Source organism: Salvelinus namaycush, chromosome 3, assembly GCF_016432855.1.
Source record: "Salvelinus namaycush isolate Seneca chromosome 3, SaNama_1.0, whole genome shotgun sequence".
NCBI classification, from domain to species: Eukaryota; Metazoa; Chordata; class Actinopteri; order Salmoniformes; family Salmonidae; genus Salvelinus; species Salvelinus namaycush.
In genome coordinates, this window is record NC_052309.1 from 48,735,578 (window position 1) to 48,755,825 (window position 20,248).

The 20,248-nt window shown below is 42.4% G+C and overlaps 1 protein-coding gene across 1 annotated transcript; it reads right to left on the reverse strand.

The window, feature by feature from the left end:
• Positions 1-664: 664 nt before the first annotated feature.
• On the reverse strand, positions 665-19,165 carry LOC120043902 (sodium- and chloride-dependent GABA transporter 2-like). The gene is made up of 14 exons (XM_038988504.1): positions 18,970-19,165; positions 18,512-18,646; positions 17,841-17,981; positions 16,891-16,978; positions 16,673-16,805; positions 12,351-12,485; positions 9,308-9,411; positions 8,717-8,841; positions 4,611-4,723; positions 4,181-4,318; positions 2,555-2,657; positions 2,321-2,421; positions 1,273-1,443; positions 665-820 (listed from the first exon to the last, which is right to left on the reverse strand). The coding sequence occupies exons 1-14, from the start codon at positions 19,163-19,165 to the stop codon at positions 665-667; spliced, it is 1,839 nt and encodes a 612-aa protein (XP_038844432.1).
• Between the last annotated feature and the right edge of the window lie 1,083 nt (positions 19,166-20,248).

Genomic DNA, 20,248 nt, shown 5'->3' on the forward strand with positions numbered 1-20,248 from the left:
ATGCATTGTAGTGCAGGTAAAGGCTGCATTCAGAGATGCTATACATGACTCTGAGTCTGTGTTCTCCACATCACTCTGTATAGACAAACGTCAAACTAAAATCCAACAAGGTATGTGTGGGTGAATAGGGTGGCTGTTTCTGTAAAGACTAAGCACAATGTAAAGACTTGTAACGGCTGTCTTCCTCCTCCTCAGATGAGGAGGAGTAGTAAGGATCGGAGGACCAATGCGCAGCGTGGTACGTGTTCATGCTCTATATTAAAACAATCGAACACTGAAAAAAAACAATAAACGACACGTGAAATAATCAACCGAAACAGTTCCGTGTGGAACACACAGACACAGAAAATAAACACCCACGAAACACAGGTGGAAAAAGGCTACCTAAGTATGATTCTCAATCAGAGACAACTAACGACACCTGCCTCTGATTGAGAATCATACCAGGCCAAACGCAAAAACCAACATAGAAAAACGAACATAGATAACCCACCCAACTCACGCCCTGACCATACTAAAACAAAGAAATAACAAAAGAACTAAGGTCAGAACGTGACAAGACTAAGCACAAACAAACGTGTATTTTTTGCATGTGCAATATATTATACATTGGCACCGCCGATGGACTAAAGATGTACATCTCTCTCTGATAGTCTGTGAGAGTTTACAGCGCGTTCTCATCCCCCGTTGTGAAGGAGAGAGGCTTCAGCTCCGTGTTGGAGCTGACAACGTCTGAGGTCGCCAGATAAAGAGAGACATCTGTTTTGCATGTGTGGTTCACGGGGAGGTCGTCTACAGGCCGACAGAGCACAGAGAACCGCTGAGAAGTATAAAGAGAATAAACTGTTATTATCGAACATGAGACGGGTGACAAATAACAGCTCAGATAGATGGGAGAAAGAAAACAACTTAAATTGAGGATCTGAAATAGCAGACACAACTGAAAACGTATTCTGTGTTTCCATAAGTTTCAAGTTGTTGATTACAATTATTTACACTCCATGATAAGAAACATTGTATGTGTTAAGAATTTAATTGACAGCCCCAACATCTTTGTGTCATATTTGTGTAGTTTGACGAATCGCTATTACTGACATATCCAACTGGTTTGATATAGATTTGGATCTTAATTTGACCCTGCTTCTCACAGCAGGAAAATAATCTTGCAGGATCATAATAGGAGCGCATGTGAAAGAATGTGACTATAAACTAGTCTAACCTAAACAAGACAAACCTGTCTAAAGATGTTGAAATGTATTGACTTGAGCTCACCTGGCGCAGGGTTCCATTGCCGTTGGCCATTTTGTAGACCATCCATAGTGGGATGAAGGAGAGGGAGATAGTGGCAATGAACCAGCCAATGATGTTAGCCCAGACAGGATAAACATATGTGTTGCTGAACTTCAATGGTGAGTACTTGACTATGGAGAAGATGAAGGTAGCCTATGGTTTGGGAGAGAAAAGCAACTCATTACAAAACGAAATTAACATGCAATTCTCTCAACATAGAGATCTGACATGAGGCAAGACCATGTGTGTGTTAGAGAGAGAAGCAGAAAGAGAGATACAGAGAGTGAAGTGTACGGAAAGAGAGACAAGACAGTGAGACAGTGTTTTGATTTATTAAGATCCCCATTAGCAGACGCCAATGGAGACAGCTAGTCTTACTGGGGTCCAACACATGATGAAAAAGACATTACAGACAAACGACTTTACAATTGACATACATTTAAAAACATTAACATGTAGTGTGTGTGTGTGTGTGTGAATCTATCAGCTACACATACATGTCAGTACATACACACACACAACAAGTAGGTCACATGGGGGAGAGGCATTGTGCTGTGAGGTGTTACTTTGTTTTTTGAAACCAGGTTCTCTGTTCCCTTGCTCTATATACGATTGAAGGGAGTTCCATGCACTCATGGCTCTGTATAATACTGTACGTTTCCTTGAATTTGTTCTGGACCTGGAGACTGTGAAAAGACCCCTGGCGACATGTCTGGTGGGGTAAGTGTGTGTGTCAGCGCTGTGTGCTGTATGAATGCAGTATATAAGAGAACCAACGGGACTGTCCCGGCAGAGCTCCCGACCGACTTGTACTATGGTGCACTACGTTTGTTGGAACCTCTCCAGCTTGCTGATAATAAAGAATTATTCATTTAATATTGACTTCAGGTGTCCCTGGTGTTGAATTTCCACGACAGTTGACTAGGCATACAATTTGGAATTACCAACACATTAATGTTTCTTATAAAAACAAGAAGTGATACTGGCATGCATAGTATTAATATTAGCCCTTTGATTACTGAATCCTTACTGCGCATACTGTAGGAGTGATGTAGAGCCAGCAGTACTTCATCAAAGGCAGAGGTCTGTAGCCAATCATATCACTGATGTTACCATAGAAACGTTCAGCACCTATAGTTCAAGGGGGGCACGTCACAAAAAGTCACAAATCACCATGTCACCATTGGTTGAATTCCCTATTGCCTTCAGACAGTTATTCTAAAGTGAGTACATTGCTATGACCTATAGGCAGTGTACGACTCACCATAGACCCAGGCAATGCAGACAGACTGACAAAAGGCAAGCAGTAGCAGGGTGGTCCCACTGCACACATGGTGGTCTAGTAGCTGAAGCAGGTATATCCCTCCCTGGAGTAAAAACAAAACCTTGTCATGACTTCACCCACACCAAACACAACACTTCAACATACCCAATGTTTTTTTTTCTCCACATTTTGTTACGTTACAGCTGTATTCTAAAATGTATTACATTTTTTTTTAAATCCTCATTAATCTACACACAATACCACATAATGACAAAGTGAAAACAGGTTTTTAGACATTTTTGCTCATTTATTCAAATCAAAACAGAAATGTCTTATTTACATAATGATTCAGACCCTTTGCTATGAGACTCGAAATTGAGCTCAGGTGCATTCTGTTTCCATTGATCATCCGCGAGATGTTTCTACAACTTGATTGGAGTCCACCTGTTGTAAATGCAATTGATTGGACATGATTTGGAAAGGCACACACCTGCCTATATAAGGTCACACAGTTGACAGTGCAAAAACCAAGCCATGAGGTCGAAGGTTGTCCGTAGAGCTCCGAGACAGGATTGTTTAAAAGCACAGATCTGGGAAGGGTACCAACACACTTCTGGAGTATTGAAAGTCCCAAAGAACACAGTGGCCTCCATCATTCTTAAATGGAACAAGTTTGGAACCACCAAGACACTTTCTAGAGCTGGCCGCCCGGCCAAACTGGGCAATTGAGGAAGAGCTCCAAAGCTCAAGAGTTCCTCCGTGGAGATGGGAGATCCTTCCAGAAGGACAACCTTTTCTGCAGCACTCCACCAATCAGGCCTTTATGGTAGAGTGACCAGACGGAAGCCACTCCTCAGTAAAAAGGCACATGACAGCCTGCTTGGAGTTTGCCAAAAGGCACGTAAAGGACTCTTCTCTGGTCTGATGAAACCAAGATTGAACTCTTTGGCCTGAACGCCAAGCGTCACGTCTGGAGGAAACCTGGCACCATCCCTACGGTGAAGCATGGTGGTGGCAGCATCATGCTGTGGAGATGTTTTTCAGCGGCAAGGAGTGGGAGCCTAGTCAGGATCGAGGGAAAGATAAACGGAGCAAAGTACAGAGAGATCCTTTGATGTAAACCTGCTCCAGAGCGCTCAGGACCTCAGACTAGGGCGAAGGTTCACCTTCCAACAGGACAATGACCCTAAGCAGACAGCCAAGACAATGCAGGAGTGGCTTCCGGAAAGGAAAAATTTCTAAAAACCTGTTTTTGCTTTGTCACTATGGGGTATTGTGTGTAGATTGATGAGGGAAAAAACTATTTAATCAATTTTAGAATAAGGCTGTAACAAAACAAAATGTGCAACAAGTCAAGGGACTTGAAAACTTTGCGAATGCATTGTACCTATACACACTTATAGTCACTACTCCCAAACCTTATATACCAACAAACAACATGTGTGGGTGTATGCATACAGTTTGGGCATGTTCAAGAACATTACCTGACAAGGGCCTGTATCTTGGATCAGGTTATGATCCCTAGATCAGCACTCCTTCTCTGAGACGCTTTATGAATACGACCCTTGGTAAAACACTGGGCACTAGTCATAGACAAACAGTATGGGTGATGCATTGGTCTCTTACCTCTGTGACCAGGGCAAGCCCCAGTATGAAGCATATTGTGCAGATAGCCAGCAACAGCAGCTCTCTCCTGAACTCACGGCGCAGATAGGTAGGGAACAGATCCACAACAGATGTCATCAAACACTCCAGCCCAACAAACTAGAGAGGGAGAGAGGAGAAAAAGAGGGAGAGCGAGATTAGATGTATAGTTTGAGTTTGTCCATTAGGATTATGGTCAATTCCATTTCAATTCAGGACATAAACTTCAATTTTCTCATTGAAAAATGTAAACACATTGAAATAAAATACAATTGGAGTTGACTTCATTCCTGAATTGAAACGGAATTTAAGCCCAGCCCTGTTAAGCCATGTTTGACAAACAGTTGACAATGACTAAGTTCATGTGGTTAGAAAAATCTTCAGTGTGCATGGGAGAAAGAGGGACACTTACCTGGCTATCCAGACCCAGAAGGATGATCATGATGAAGAAACAGGCAGACCAGATCTGAGGCATGGGCATCATGGCTACTGCTCGAGTATACACAATAAATGCCAGCCCAGGACCTGTACAAAGATAGGCACACTGACTGAGTACACTCAATCACTGCACACTGTGCAATTTGTGTCACTACAGTGCACACTGACGACACATAACTGCATACACTGACTGAACACATGGACTAAACCTGACCTCACCCTTGCCTGGCCTCGCTCAGTATGTACATGTAACGTACACACACACACACACATATGCATGTAGGCATGCTCACTAGGGATGAATGGCGGGAACCCGGTTGCCAAGATTTACAGAGATTAACCACCCAAAACCATTTCCTTCTCCCGGGAAAAATGGTCAGTGGCTTTGTGACAAGTCTTGTCCCAAAATGGTCAGTGTGAACTGGAGTGACTTGACACAACGCAGGCCAAACAAAATGCAGTTAAAGGGGTTCCAGTCTGCTGTGAAGTGTTCATCGATATATATGGGTAAGAGCTACATTTTCAGGTATTATACGTTTCTAATTTTGCCAGAAAGTCACTTTAATTGCAAGTTAAAGCGTACTGTTCGCTAACTAGCGAACATAGCTCGCTAGCTAACGTTACGTGTATGATCTGTGTAGTCCTTTTATTTGTATCTCAGAAATACATTTGCATTGCTAGTTATAGCCTAATGTTAGCTAGCTAGCTACCCTCTTCAAAGGATGGGACACTCTTGACCCAAACTGCTACAGACCTATGTCTATCCTACCCTGCCTTTCTAAGGTCTTCGAAAGCCAAGTCAACAAACAGATTAACGACCATTTCGAATCCCACCACACCTTCTCCGCTATGCAATCTGGTTTCAGAGCTGGTCATGGGTGCACCTCAGCCACGCTCAAGGTCCTAAACGATATCTTAACCGCCATCGATAAGAAACAATACTGTGCAGCTGTATTCATTGACCTGGCCAAGGCTTTCGACTCTGTCAATTACCACATCCTCATCGGCAGACTCAACAGCCTTGGTTTCTCAAATGATTGCCTCGCCTGGTTCACCAACTACTTCTCTGATAGAGTTCAGTGTGTCAAATCGGAGGGCCTGTTGTCCGGGCCTCTGGCAGTCTCTATGGGGGTGCCACAGGGTTCAATTCTTGGGCCGACTCTCTTCTCTGTATACATCAATGATGTCGCTCTTGCTGCTGGTGAGTCTCTGATCCACCTCTACGCAGACGACACCATTCTGTATACTTCTGGCCCTTCATTGGACACTGTTAACAACCCTCCAGATGAGCTTCAATGCCATACAACTCTCCTTCCGTGGCCTCCAACTGCTCTTAAATACAAGTAAAACTAAATACATGCTATTCAACCAATCGCTGCCTGCACCTGCCCGCCCGTCCAGCATCACTACTCTGGACGGTTCTGACTTAGAATATGTGGACAACTACACATTTTTTTTATTTTTATTTACCGTTATTTTACCAGGTAAGTTGACTGAGAACACGTTCTCATTTGCAGCAACGACCTGGGGAATAGTTACAGGGGAGAGGAGGGGGATGAATGAGCCAATTGTAAACTGGGGATTATTAGGTGACCATGATGGTTTGAGGGCCAGATTGGGAATTTAGCCAGGACACCGGGGTTAACACCCCTACTCTTACGATAAGTGCCATGGGATCTTTAATGACCTCAGAGAGTCAGGACACCCGTTTAACGTCCCATCCGAAAGACAGCACCCTACACAGGGCAGTGTCCCCAATCACTGCCCTGGGGCATTGGGATATTTTTTAGACCAGAGGAAAGAGTGTCTCCTACTGGCCCTCCAACACCACTTCCAGCAGCATCTGGTCTCCCATCCAGGGACTGACCAGGACCAACCCTGCTTAGCTTCAGAAGCAAGCCAGTAGTGGTATGCAGGGTGGTATGCTGCTGGCAAATACCTAGGTGTCTGGTTAGACTGTAAACTCTCCTTCCAGACTCACATCAAACATCTCCAATCCAAAGTTAAATCTAGAATTGGCGTCATATTTCGCAACAAAGCATCCTTCACTCATGCTGCCAAACATATCCTCATAAAACTGACCATCCTACCGATCCTCGACTTCGGCGATGTCATTTACAAAATAGCCTCCAATACCCTACTCAATAAATTGGATGCAGTCTATCACAGTGCCATCCGTTTTGTCACCAAAGCCCCATATACTACCCACCACTGCGACCTGTACGCTCTCGTTGGCTGGCCCTCGCTTCATACTCGTCGCCAAACCCACTGGCTCCAGGTCATCTACAAGACCCTGCTAGGTAAAGTTCCCCCTTATCATAGCTCGCTGGTCACCATAGCAGCACCCACCTGTAGCACGCGCTCCAGCAGGTATATCTCTCTGGTCACCCCCAAAACCAATTCCTCATTTGGCCGCCTCTCCTTCCAGTTCTCTGCTGCCAATGACTGGAATGAACTACAAAAATCTCTGAAACTGGAAACACTTATCTCCCTCACTAGCTTTAAGCCCCAGCTGTCAGAGCAGCTCTCAGGTTACTGCACCTGTACATAGCCCATCTATAATTTAGCCCAAACTACTACCTCTTCCCCTACTGTATTTTTTTTGCTACTTTGCACCCCATTATTTCTATTTTTCACATTCTTCCACTGCAAATCTACCATTCCAGTGTTTTACTTGCTATATTGTATTTACTTTGCCACCATGGCCTTTTTTTTGCCTTTACCTCCCATATCTCATCTCATTTGCTCACATTGTATATAGACTTATTTTTCTGCTGTATTATTGACTGTATGTTTGTTTTACTCCATGTGTAACTCTGTGTTGTTGTATGTGTCGAACTGCTTTGCTTTATCTTGGCCAGTTCGCAATTGTAAATGAGAACTTGTTCTCAACTTGCCTACCTGGTTAAATAAAGGTGAAAAAAAAAAAAAAAAAAAAAAAAACATTGGACCTAGTTGGTTAGCTTTAGCTACTTGCAGATTCATACCACAGCATTTTATGCTTGGTGGCTATCGGCTATCTATGACAATCAGTATATCTAGTAGTATGGGTTGGGATTATGGTTTATTCTTTCGCTAGCTAGCGAGCTAGCTACATGACCCATCAAGTTAACCAGGTGTGTCTGGGGGTGATTACGGCCATCTATTGTATTTCATGAACATGTGTATGTGTCTAGACAATAGTGTCCCATCCAGTTAGCTAGATGTGGCTGGGGGGTGTCTATAGCAATTATTTATGACACATCAAGCATCTTCTAATAATGATAAAATATTTATACAATATTTTTTATCTGGACACTTTCTATTTTTGATATTGCTACAATGCATATATGCATGTAACAAATTCACTGTACCGTTTATACCTTCTGTATCCTGTGCATGTGACAAATAAACTTAGATTTTATTTGATATAATGTGTGTTTACTAGAAACGGTCATGTGAAGAACAACATGACCTGCACCAAAGTCAGATTAGGATATGGGCCAAGGACTAGATAAAGTGTATTTTTACCTGGAGTTTTTCCTTATTGTAGGCTCTTACTTTCACCACTTTTAGTCTTGAAATCTTTGGTTGTTTACTACACTATCTTACTCACTCTGTTTAGCACATGGCCTCACATGTGAATACTTAAAGAGATGGGTGGGGCTAAGGCTTAAGAGGGTGTAAACGATGCTGAAAAGGTGTAGACAAAGAAGAGCTCTCCAGTAGGTGTACCAAAAGATTAAAGGGCCATTTTCTCAAAAGTGGGGTTACAAATTAATCTACTTCCAAAGCAGAATTACTTTCCCATTGTTCCTCAACTGTAGTGTATGATATGCCATTTTGTAGCTCTGAGTTTCTATCCATTTCAAATGTTGCTACATAAGACCAAATCGAGGTGTTCGGTCACATATAGAAACCAAATAAACGTTTTTTATTTAAGAAGATGACTTACTATAAGAAGTTTTCACAGTCATTGTGGATGAATTTGGTATGAACTCTCTGTGACCTTTGGCTTTTAAGGCATTATGATCTTCTATGGAATAATGTCAAACATTCTAATGGTAAAATCCATCTCTCTTGTCTGGTATCAATATTTACCTGACTGAGCCACCTCTTCAATGGACAACCCCTGTTCATAGGTCAAGAAGCCCAAAACAGAGAAGATTGCGAAGCCTGACACAATGCTGGTGCCACTGTTTAGAAGACACAGGTAAAAACAGTCCCTGGGGATAAAAATACCAAAGTACATGTTAGGGGAAATAGTGATCTATCTTTGGCCTGGAGATACTTTATAACTTGCGAGTGATTCCCAAAGTCTCGTAATCCTATAAATCTGCAGTCTTTCTTTTTAATCAGTGTCAAGCAGTCAGACTGGGGGTGGGTTTCACTGACACTCCGGAGACCATAGAGTTGGAAAGAGGGCACACCCCTTGTCTTTGTACGTATTGTTTCTGTGAGAGCACGGGCAGCTCTAAGGTTGGTGATTTACTGCCACCTGTAGTGCAGGAATGTTTGCTCAGGAGTATAAGTCATTGGCTGATCCCTCCTACTGACCTGTGATCCCACATAGGAAGTCCCATCCGATTGACTAATTTAAAATGCTGAAATACTTCAATGGTGCTGCCCATGCTAAAAAAGTCAGGTTTGTGGCATGTGTGTCCTCTATACATCCCTATGCCAGTGACTCACTTGTAGCAGTCGTTGTTGTAACTGTTGTAGCTGCCCAGGGATGTGAGGAAGCCCAAGCTGATAGCATAGGAGAAGAAAATCTGTGTGCCTGCATCCATCCACACCTTAGATGGGATGAATAGCATATTACACATAGCATTAAATTCATGGAGATATTATGATTCTTGTGTGTGTGTGTGTGTGTGTGTGTGTGTGTGTGTGTGTGTGTGTGTGTGTGTGTGTGTGTGTGTGTGTGTGTGTGTGTGTGTGTGTGTGTGTGTGTGTGTGTGTGTGTGTGTGTGTGTGTGTGTGTGTGTGTGTGTGTGTGTGTGTGCGCTGAGCCGGCAAAAGGCTTGACATCGAAAGTCTGGGTGACGCCACCAAACGGCAACACCTCCAGTCTGTTCTCAGTGCAAAACTGCCCAAAGAATACGAGGATACTGAAACACAGTGGAGCATGATCAAGTCCACCATCCTCAACACCTGCAAGAACACCCTAATGATGAGAAGGACTCAGAAATAGAACAGCTCATTAACACCAAGTGGAGAACCTCCTGCGTCTGGCAGAACGACATCAACTGCAGAGCCAGAAGAGAAGCTCACGCCAGGGGGAAGAAGGAACTAAAGAACAAATGGACAGAAAAGGCCCTGGAGATCCAACAACTGGCAGACTCTGGAGGTTCCGGAGGCTTTTTCGACTCCATGAAGGTGGTATGTGGACCCAGTTACCGCGGCCTAAACCCAATCCGCTCCAAAGGTGGGCTAAAGCTGCTAAAGAATGACGAATCCATCCAATCCCGTTGGAAAGACTACTTCAAAGAGCTCCTCAACAGAAAAACAACGGTTGAGAGGGCGGTTGAGAGTGAAGTACAAAGGAGGACATGGGATAACCACCCAGCCTGCAGGAGGTGCACAATGCCATCAGGAAGATGAGGAACAACAAGGCCACTGGTCCTGATAGGATTCCAGCGGAAATCCTAAAGGAAGGTAGGCTAGATCTCCTAGATCACATACAGTACATGCCTTGCTCTTAAAGATCTGGGACAAGGAGGAAATCCCTGCAAAACTCAGGGACACCCTAATCGTCACAATTTTTTGGTTGACATGTGGGAGGCATCACCCTCATGTCGACCACCAGAAAAACACTTTCCAGCATACTGGGACACTGACTCCTTTCCCTGTCAGAAGAAATCCTCCCAGAATGTCAGTGTGGCTTTCGCCCAACAGAGACACCATGGACATGATTTTTCACTGTGTGGCAACTGCAAGAAGCAACCACTGTATAGACCTTACAAAAGCCGTTGACTCTGTGAACCATTATGCTGATTATGTAAAAAAAATGGCTGCCCTGACAAATTCACCAGAATACTGCAACTGCTGTATGACATGTCAGCAACAGTGCTCAGTAACAGTGGCACTGAAACGGAACCCTTCAAGGTTTAACTTGAGAAAAACAGGGCAGCATCATTGCACCCACCCTTTCCTCTAATTTCATTGCTGCCATCCTCCACCTCACAGGCCAAAATCTGCATCAGTGAGTCCAAATCCTGTACAGAATAGACGGCAGACTCTTTAACCTTAAAGGTCCAATGCAGCTGTTTTTTTTTTACTGTATATCAATATCAAACCATTTCTGAGTAACAATTAAGTACCTTACTGTAATAGTTTAATTAAAATTGACAAAAATAGGGCCTCCTGGGTGGCGCAGTGGTCTAAGGCACTGCATCGCAGTGCTAGCTGTGCCACTAGAGATTCTGGGTTCGAGTCCAGGCTCTGTCGCAGCCGGCCACGACCGGGAGGCCCATGGGGCGACGCACAATTGGCCCAGCGTCATCCGGGTTAGGGAGGGTTTGGCCGGCAGGGATATCCTTGTCTCATCGCGCACTAGCAACTCCTGTGGCGGGCCGGGCGCAGTGCACGCTGACAAGGTCGCCAGGTGTTTCCTCCGACACAGTGGTGCAGCTGGCTTCCGGGTTGGATGGGCATTGTGTCAAGAAGCAGTGCGGCTTGGTTGGGTTGTGTTTCGGAGGACGCATGGCTCTCAACCTTTGCCTTATGGGAGTTGCAGCGATGAGACAAGACTGTAACAATTGGATACCATGAATTTGGGGAGAAAAAAGGGGTGATTTTTTAAATTTTATAATAATAATAAATAAATAAATAAATATAAAATAAAATAGACAAAAATAGCTTTTTTAGCAAAAAGCTATTTCTCAAGCAAGAATTTTGCTAAGACTGTCTGGGAGTGGTCTGAGTGAGGAGGGGGGAACTTAATACAATCTGTTATTTGCATAGACGTATGGAACCCTCTTTGTTATTGGTCTATTAACCATCACCATGCAAACCGAAACTGACGCCCATTCAAACAGGCATCAGAAGGTCCTGTGTAGTACGTATTGTATTTTCAACCAGCAACTACCAGGAAATAACACTGATACAACACTTAATACACCACCATCTAAGCTGTGCCAGTGGAGCATTCTCAAGACAAGCGCACAAACACCAGTTTCCTAGAGGTGGCCCGAACATGAAGAGCATCACCACCACCCAAAACCAGCTCAGATGGACTGACCATTTTGTCAGGATGCCCAACTCCTGCATCCCGAAACAGGTGCTGTACTCACAACTCAACTAAGGAAAGAGTGGCCCTGGCGGACAAAATAAGTGGTACGAGGATAACATCAAAACAAACCTCAAAAAGTGCCACGTAGACATATTCAAGCTGGGAGGACATTGTAAAAAGACAGGTCGACATGGAGGAAAACTTTCCATGAGGGATAAGCACTTATGAAGATCTTCGCTGTGCAGCATATGACAAGCAGCAACTTCGAAAGAAGAAACTTTCCTTCAAGAAGGCCCAACCACCAGACACCACCACTACTCAACCTTGCCCACACAGCACCAAAATGTGTGGCATTTTCAGCCATCGGAAGACCCACAAGCAGGATCCACCAGGAGAACACTCATACTCGACCCCGAGTGATCGCCGGTGATGATGATGATTATAATGATGGTGTGTGTGTTTCTGTGTGCGTGTGTGTCAAGCCATGTACTGTAGGTCTACCTGTGGGTCTGTGAGGCGAGAGATGTCAGGGTAAATGTAAAAGATGATGCCGTCTATGGCCCCAGGCAGAGTGACACCGCGGATCAGCAGGACCAGGAGCATGGCATACGGGAATGTGGCCGTAAAGTAAGCAGCCTGACAGGAGAGATAACAGGAATAACTTAGTACATTGGAATCTAAACAACCCTGTCAGTTTGTAGAGGGAGTTATGGTCATATTGAATTGGTGGAGACTATATGCAGTCAGAGTGAAATCACTGGGTAAGACAACAAGTCATAATGTGCACTATTATAGATAAACTTACAGATATGTACAATGCTGTGGCAAGAAATTCTTACAAAATGAACACAACCGCAGACAACACAGACTTATATGAAAGACTTACCTGTTGATAGAAAAAGCAGATATGCTGTATAGCTCACAGAATACTTTTTCTCAAAGAAAAAAGGCTCAACAACAAATCTCAGGATCTTTAATGTTGAGGTGATATGGTTTTCTCAGTGACTTAAAGGGTGAGAAAAAACCCAGCAACATGCCCACATCGACCCAAGTGGGCCCAATGCGGGCTAACATATTGGCCTTTTAGGCTGCACACATTGGGCCGATGCGCCTTTGCTATTTAAAAGGAATGTATTTATTTATTACAATTTAGTTCAATGCATGAATGGCATAATTTTCAACCCTTAAAGGTATTTTTTAGGGAACGAGATACATTGAACTCAGAAAGACAACCAAGTTGTTAATATCATACATATATTTTTACAAAAGAAACTGTTTAGTTTCTCATATGTCACATGCACAAAAAATTGGGCAGCACACAACAGAACACAAACTGGAACAACACACTCAGTTACGGTTGCACAAAAATAATTACTTGCAAACCATGCCCCCCAAATCTTCCAATGAGGCCCTCTTCTAGCTGGGCTTTGTATTAAGTATTTTATTAGGACTCCCATACGGAAGTCCAGAGAGGACATACAGTGCATTCAGAAAGTAATCAGACCCCTTGACTTTTTCCATATTTTGTTACATTACAGCCTTATTCTAAAATGGATCAAATGTATTAATCTACACACAATATCCCATAATAACAAAGCAAAAACAGGATTTTAGACATATTTGCAAATGTTTTAAAAATAAAAAACAGAAATACTTTATTTACAAAATGCAAAATCCCTTGTCATGTCGAGATGATTTGATTTATTTAAAAGCTGTTTTATCGAGATCACAATATCATTTTCTCATGATCACGGCTTGACAAAAGTTGTTTTGTCGAGATCATGAGATTAACTCTATCAATAGGAGTAAACGCATTGATGCTAGATTGACAATATGGCAGAGACAACGGTGTATCAGGGCGTATGTTTTTATTGATTGCTACATTAAGGGTTGGTGCATTTAATGCTAACACCATGCCTTCATTTGTGTTTGGCAGTCATTATCAGTTTATAAATTAGAATGTTAGCACGCTAAAATGTCCCTTACCTCGAGCTAAGAGCACTTGTGGCATCTAAGCCTTCATGGGGCATTTATGTTTTGTGGACAATGTAAATATTATCCACAAAACAATAAGTGTCCCTTATAATTACATACATATCAGTTATGCAAGCTAACAACCAGCATAGATAACTTGCTAGCTAACTAGCTAGCTAACAAGCTAGCTCGCAAGACTAGACAAGTTAGCTGCATTGTTCCTTGCATGTGATTGACTATGGTCTTGGGGGCGGTACGCAGCCTGGGAGAAGGAGATGCCTGTCATGCATCGTTCAGGGCTTAACTTCTTATGGATGCAAGGGGCAGTATTGAGTAGCCAGTTAAATAGTGCCCATTTCAAACGGCCTCGTACTCAATTCTTGCTCGTACAATATGCATATTATTATTACTATTGGATAGAAAACACTCTCTAGTTTCTAAAACCGTTTGAATTATTTCTCTGAGTGAAACAGAACTCATTCTGCAGCACTTTTCCTGACCAGGAAGTGGAATGTCAGAAATATATGCTCTGTTCAACTTCCTGCCTATACATGGTCATGATACGTAAGAGTCTACGTACACTTCATACGCCTTCCTCTGGGTGTCAAGAGGCTGTGAGAGAAGAAATGTTGTGTTTATCTTCATCTGAATTGGAATACAAGCTCTTTGTATGACGTGTCCCTCATTTCCGGTACTCTGAAGCGCGCGACTTGGACAGTGGGATTGCCTTCTGTTTTGCTGCCGTTATGGACGACAACTATCTCCGGCTCGGATTTTATTTGATACATGTGACCATATCATCGTAACGTATGTTTTTTCAATATAGTTTAATCAGATTATTGAAATTCTTTCGGGAGTTTTGCCGTGTTCCGTTCTCTGACTTTGTTGACGTTGGAGAGATATGTAGCACTTGGCAAGTGCCCATGCTAAATGAAGAGGGATATTTGCCTTTCCAGATCAAAACAACGACTGTTCTGGACAAAGGACACCTTGTCCAACATTCTGACGGAAGATCACCAAAAGTAAGAAACATTTTATGATGCTATTTCTAATATCTGTCGTGCATGTGAACTGGTCGTGGGCGCCCAAGTGTTTCTGGCTATTGTGGCTACGCTAATATAGCGCTACATTTTGTTTTCGCTGTAAAACATTTAATAAATCGGAAATATTGTCTGGAATCACAAGATGCCTGTCTTTCAATTGCTGTACACTATGTATTTTTCAGAAATGTTTTATGATGAGTAATTAGGTATTTGACGTTGGTGTCTGTAAATATTATGGCTGCTTTCGGTGCAATTTCTGATTGTAGCTGAAATGTAAACTATGATTTATACCTGAAATATGCACATTTTTCTAACAAAACATATGCTATACAATAAATATGTTATCAGACTGTCATCTGATGAAGTTTTTTCTTGGTTAGTGGCTATTTATTTCTTTATTTGGTCGAATTTGTGATAGCTACTGATGGAGTAAGAAACTGATGGAGTAAGAAAAGTGGTGTCTTTTGCTAACGTGGTTAGCTAATAGATTTACATATTTTGTCTTCCCTGTAAAACATTTTAAAAATCGGACATGTTGGCTTGATTCACAAGATGTGTACCTTTCATATGCTGTATTGGACTTGTTAATGTGTGAAAGTTAAATATTTAAAAAATATATATTTTGAATTTCGCGCCCTGCACTTTGAGCTGGCTGTTGTCATAAGTGTACCGACGTCGGGCTTGCAGCCCAAACAGGATAAATGCCCCGTATTGCGATTAATGCAGCCGCAGGGCTCCTTGCTTGATTATGTAGTTATCGTACATCTGAACAAATGAAAGGATGAATCGTGGTACTTTTGTTATGTCGTGATCACGAGAAACACATATTGTGATTTCGACAAAATAACTTTTGTTATGTAGTGATCGTGAGATAAATGAGTTGTGAGCTCGACATAATGAGGGAACTATTTTTTACATTTTTTACATGTCCTCTCTGGACATATGAATGCAGCCACTACTCTACATGGGTTCCACACAAAACATAAAACATGACATAATACAGAACATTAATAGACAATAACAACTTAAGGACAAAACTACATAGATTTAAAATAAGAATACTTACTTTCATACACTTTCACAAAACCTCTGGAGATTTGAATAACGCTTAATAACGTTGCATTACACATACATACTCTTTTGATCATCGTAATATGTTTCAGATACCACCCAGTGGGTCATAGTGGGTCTCTCATTGTGGGTCTCTCATGCTGTTGGAGTTGTTTATTAAAAAAAGGAACAGACATTCACACTGGATTGGAGCTGTTCACACAGTGAATGGAGTACCATACATACGTCGCCTCGGCAACCGTGGCAGCCTTCACTTGTCATTATGTTTTACAGCCACCGCCAGACACAGTGTGTTCTCTAATGGTGACATGTAACTGAGTGGAGCTGAACAGAGTCTTAGTGGAGCTGACCACTCACACCAGGGCAGAGCCATTCATAAAAAGAACAGGGTCCATGTTGGGCTGATGTGGGATTGGTGTGGGCTAATCAGTATCGGTTGGTGTGGGCTAGCCCATATTGGGTTGGTGTGGGCTTGGCGTGGGCTAGCCCGTGCCCACATAATACCCACATGGGGCTAATTGGGTCATGTTTGCTGGGAAGGTCCAAGCATGAGGCTCAAGGACATCAGTTGCTATGTCTATCTGTTTTTGTACTGCACATACAAATAACCATACCACATTCTAACCAGTAGATGTAGTAGTTACAATAGTGTGATACTGGATATCACACACAATGCCACTGTGGAAATAGAGTGGGGATGTTCATAGAGGTCAGTTAGTATTCATTGATTCTCACCTTGCCTGTGGACTTAATTCCCTTCCAGACACAGAAGTAACAGATGACCCAGGTGAGAAGGAGACACAGTGCCAGCTCCCATCTGATGCTGCCCATCTCCTCGATCCCCCCGGAAATGTTCAGCACCCTGCGCCTGAGAGAGGAGAGAGAGAGATGGTGAGAAGGTTTGGGAATCCTGCTCAACACGTCACATGCGTGAAGTAAGGGGGGCTGCTTACTCCCAAAACTCCATGACTGGTAGTGTGGCATTCTGTCTTGATGTCAGGTTGGTGCTGAGATTCTGCTTGCTGTAGTCCATGCATGAGTCTAGGGCAGACAAGTTGATTTGGTACATGTAACACACATTGGAAATTGACAATTCAACTTTTTGATTGACCCTCCTTACACTGTACCTCCCCATATCATGGTATAGTATTGTAAGATATAGTTTGGTAAAAAGTACAATTTTAGTTCACAAACTTTAAGGCCTGGTACTAAATCATCCTTGTTTTGGCAATAGTTAATGGTAATGAGATAACAAGTTTTTAAAAAAGTGTAATAAAATAACAGGGTACAACAGCTTAAACTTGAATAAACAAATGTAATAATCACAAAGGAATGGTCCACCAAATTCACTTTGGTTAACTGCCAGTTATGGCCCCTCTTTGTTGTTAAATAATGTTGTACACTCGTAACTCAAACTCTTTGACCCCTCTCCATGCCTCTTATGACCTCTTCCCATGCCTCGTTTTATTTTATTTATTTTTATTTCACCTTTATTTAACTAGGCAAGTCAGTTAAGAACAAATTCTTATTTACAATGTCGGCCTACCAAAAGGCAAAATGCCTCCTGTGGGGATGGGGGCTGGGAATTAAAAGAAAAATAAATGAAATAAAAATATAGGACAAAACATACATCACGACAAGAGAGGCAACACAACACTACATAAAGAGAGACCTAAGACAACATAGCATGGCAGCAACACATGACAACAGCATGGTAGCAACACAACATGACAACAACATGTAAACAACACAACACGGTAGCAGCACAACATGGTAGCAACACAAACGTTATTGGGCACAGACAACAGCACAAAGGGCAAGACGGCAGAGACAACAATAGATCACGCAAAGCAGCCACAAATGTCAGTAAGAGTGTCCATGATTGAGTCTTTGAGTCTCTTACCAGTGTTCCACCAGTTTCCGCAGCTTGCCCAGGGTAGCTCTGCACTGAAGGAGGAGAAGAGATAGAAAAAGGCCCATGCCAAGATCACAATGTAGGAGATGGCACCGAATGAGATGACAAGGTTACAGGCGTAGCCCATACCTGTGGAAAAGAGCATGTTTTAGCACTCAGCACCATTTTAATGCAGATTGTGAAAATCTTAATTGTCCCAAAATGGTTGTAGCAGTACATATATTTAATAAAAACGTACAAGTAGATTAAATGTAGGGTTTAACTTGTCCAAAACCAACACTGTAGTTCGTGTGCTATACTTTCTACTGTTCATACAATGCATATAATAAGTTGTACGTCGTTCATTGGGGTCCTGACTTGGGAAACCCGTGCATACGTTGTGCATTTTCTTGAGCACCGATGGGCCTTTGTGGGTAAATTACAGAATAGTTAGGATAAAAAGATACAAGGCCAAAATTACTGGAGAGATGGACCGAACAATGACATGATAATCTCCTGACATTTTAATTTTAAGAAATGTAGAACAGTAAGAAGATGATGTAATTCTAATAAACACTACTAGTACTGGGGTGCAGCTAATCTGATCAGGTCTGTGCCTTCTGCCATACCACTGTATGAAAATAAGTATTTTCCCCATGCGCCAACATAAAAAGGTTTACCCTCAAATAGCGGACACATCTTCCTCCAGCATGTTATTCCTCCCTGGCTGGTGTATTGTCCCAGAGAAGTCTCCAGGAAGAATAGTGGGATCCCGCACGTCACCAAGAACAAAACATATGGAATGAAGAACACACCTGCCAGACACGTAAAATCAGGTAAATCAAGACATGCGTAAATGTCACTGTTAACGAAATTACGCACAGTGTATCAAATGCATTGCTCTAATGCGATCTAATGACCGACTATTGGACAACATCAGAGTTTCAATGCATTCCACTAGTTACCACAGACACAAAGTCAAAATTGGCTAGGGCTTCGATAAAAACTAAAATGTGTTTTTGGTCTTAATTAAGTTTAGGGTTAGGTTTAAAATCAGATTTTAAGAAGATAATTGTAGAAATAGGTGGGGTTATGAATTTGTGGCTGTGGTAACTGGGTGACGACCGTTTTCACTCACCCCCTCCGTTTTTGTAACACAAGTAAGGGAATCTCCACACGTTTCCAGGTCCAATTATAGCTCCCATCACCGTTAAAATGAACTCGGCTTTACTGCCCCAGTTTCCCCGCGCTTCCAGCTCCTTTAGTTTTGCTTGGCCATTGGCTGTGCTGGGCATCATTTGCAGTTTGGGGTCTTTCTTCTCGTTGTAGTTCATGGTGGTGCCCGATACTTTTTAGGATGCGTAAGTAAAGTTTTCCTTGGATTTGAGAAGTTGTAGCTGACGTTGGCACGGTCAGAAGGCTATATAGACAGGATATACCAATCCTGTCCTAAATGGGGTCAAGGGTGGGATTAGAGGAAAACTGTGCAGGACCAATCCTCATCATCTCAGGTGTGAATGAAACTGGCAGATCGAAAGAGCAGTGGTGAGAGAGGGGGCTGAGGGAGTGTGGTTTCATAAGTGTGTGAGTGAGAGAGAGTGAGAGAGAGAGAGAGAGAGAAAGAGAGAGAGAGAGAAAGAGAGAGAGAAAAATATATTTTTTTAAAAGAGAGAGAGAGAGAGAGAGAGATGTGTGGTTTCGTAAACGTGTGCACGTGCTTGTGTGCGAGTGAAAAGAGAGGGGAGAAGAGATAGGGCGAGTCATAAAGCCCACCTATTTCTACAATTTATCTTCGTAAAATGTGATTTTAACCACACTTTTTGCTTTCATGCATTTATACGATATGGACAATTTTGACTTTGTGGCTGTGGTAAAGAGTGGGAACCGAGATTGAATGTCAGTTTCTTTCTGGGAAACAATGTCACAGTCCCCAATATTGGCTATACACTCCAAATATACAGTTGTATGTGCATTTTATGTGTATTCTGAGAGAATCACCGTATTTGTATTTATATGTATTAGGGATCCGCATTAGCTGATGCCAAGGCAGCAGCTACTCTTCCTGGGGTCCAACCACATTAAAGCACTTACATATAACAAAATATTTAACAGTACATCATTTAACATTGTTACACCACTACATATCTACAATACAAAATGTATAATACCACCATACAACAACATTACAATGTACGTGGGCCTTTGTGTGTGTCTCTTCACAGTCCCCGCCGTTCCATAAGGGGTATGTCTTCAGGGGTATGTATATCTGTGTTGTTGGCCTGTGCACGGCTACAAACGCATTAGTAGACAACATTGGCAAATCTGTCCATTGTCTTATTATGCAATTTGACATAAAAATGAGATAATATGTGATTAATCAAGTTTTTTTGTAAATAAATAACTTGTTGTTTTATGTA

What these genes read in the sequence shown, in the direction of transcription:
- LOC120043902 (XM_038988504.1), bottom strand. Translation starts at nt 19,165, where the DNA reads ATGAACTACAACGAGAAGAAAGACCCCAAACTGCAAATGATGCCCAGC. An exon ending in CGGAAACTGGTGGAACACTG is followed by an intron (nt 16,979 to 17,840) that starts GTAAGAGACTCA and finishes TGTCTGCCCTAG; the next exon opens with ACTCATGCATGGACTACAGC. An exon ending in TACAACAACGACTGCTACAA is followed by an intron (nt 8,842 to 9,307) that starts GTGAGTCACTGG and finishes TTTTATCCCCAG; the next exon opens with GGACTGTTTTTACCTGTGTC.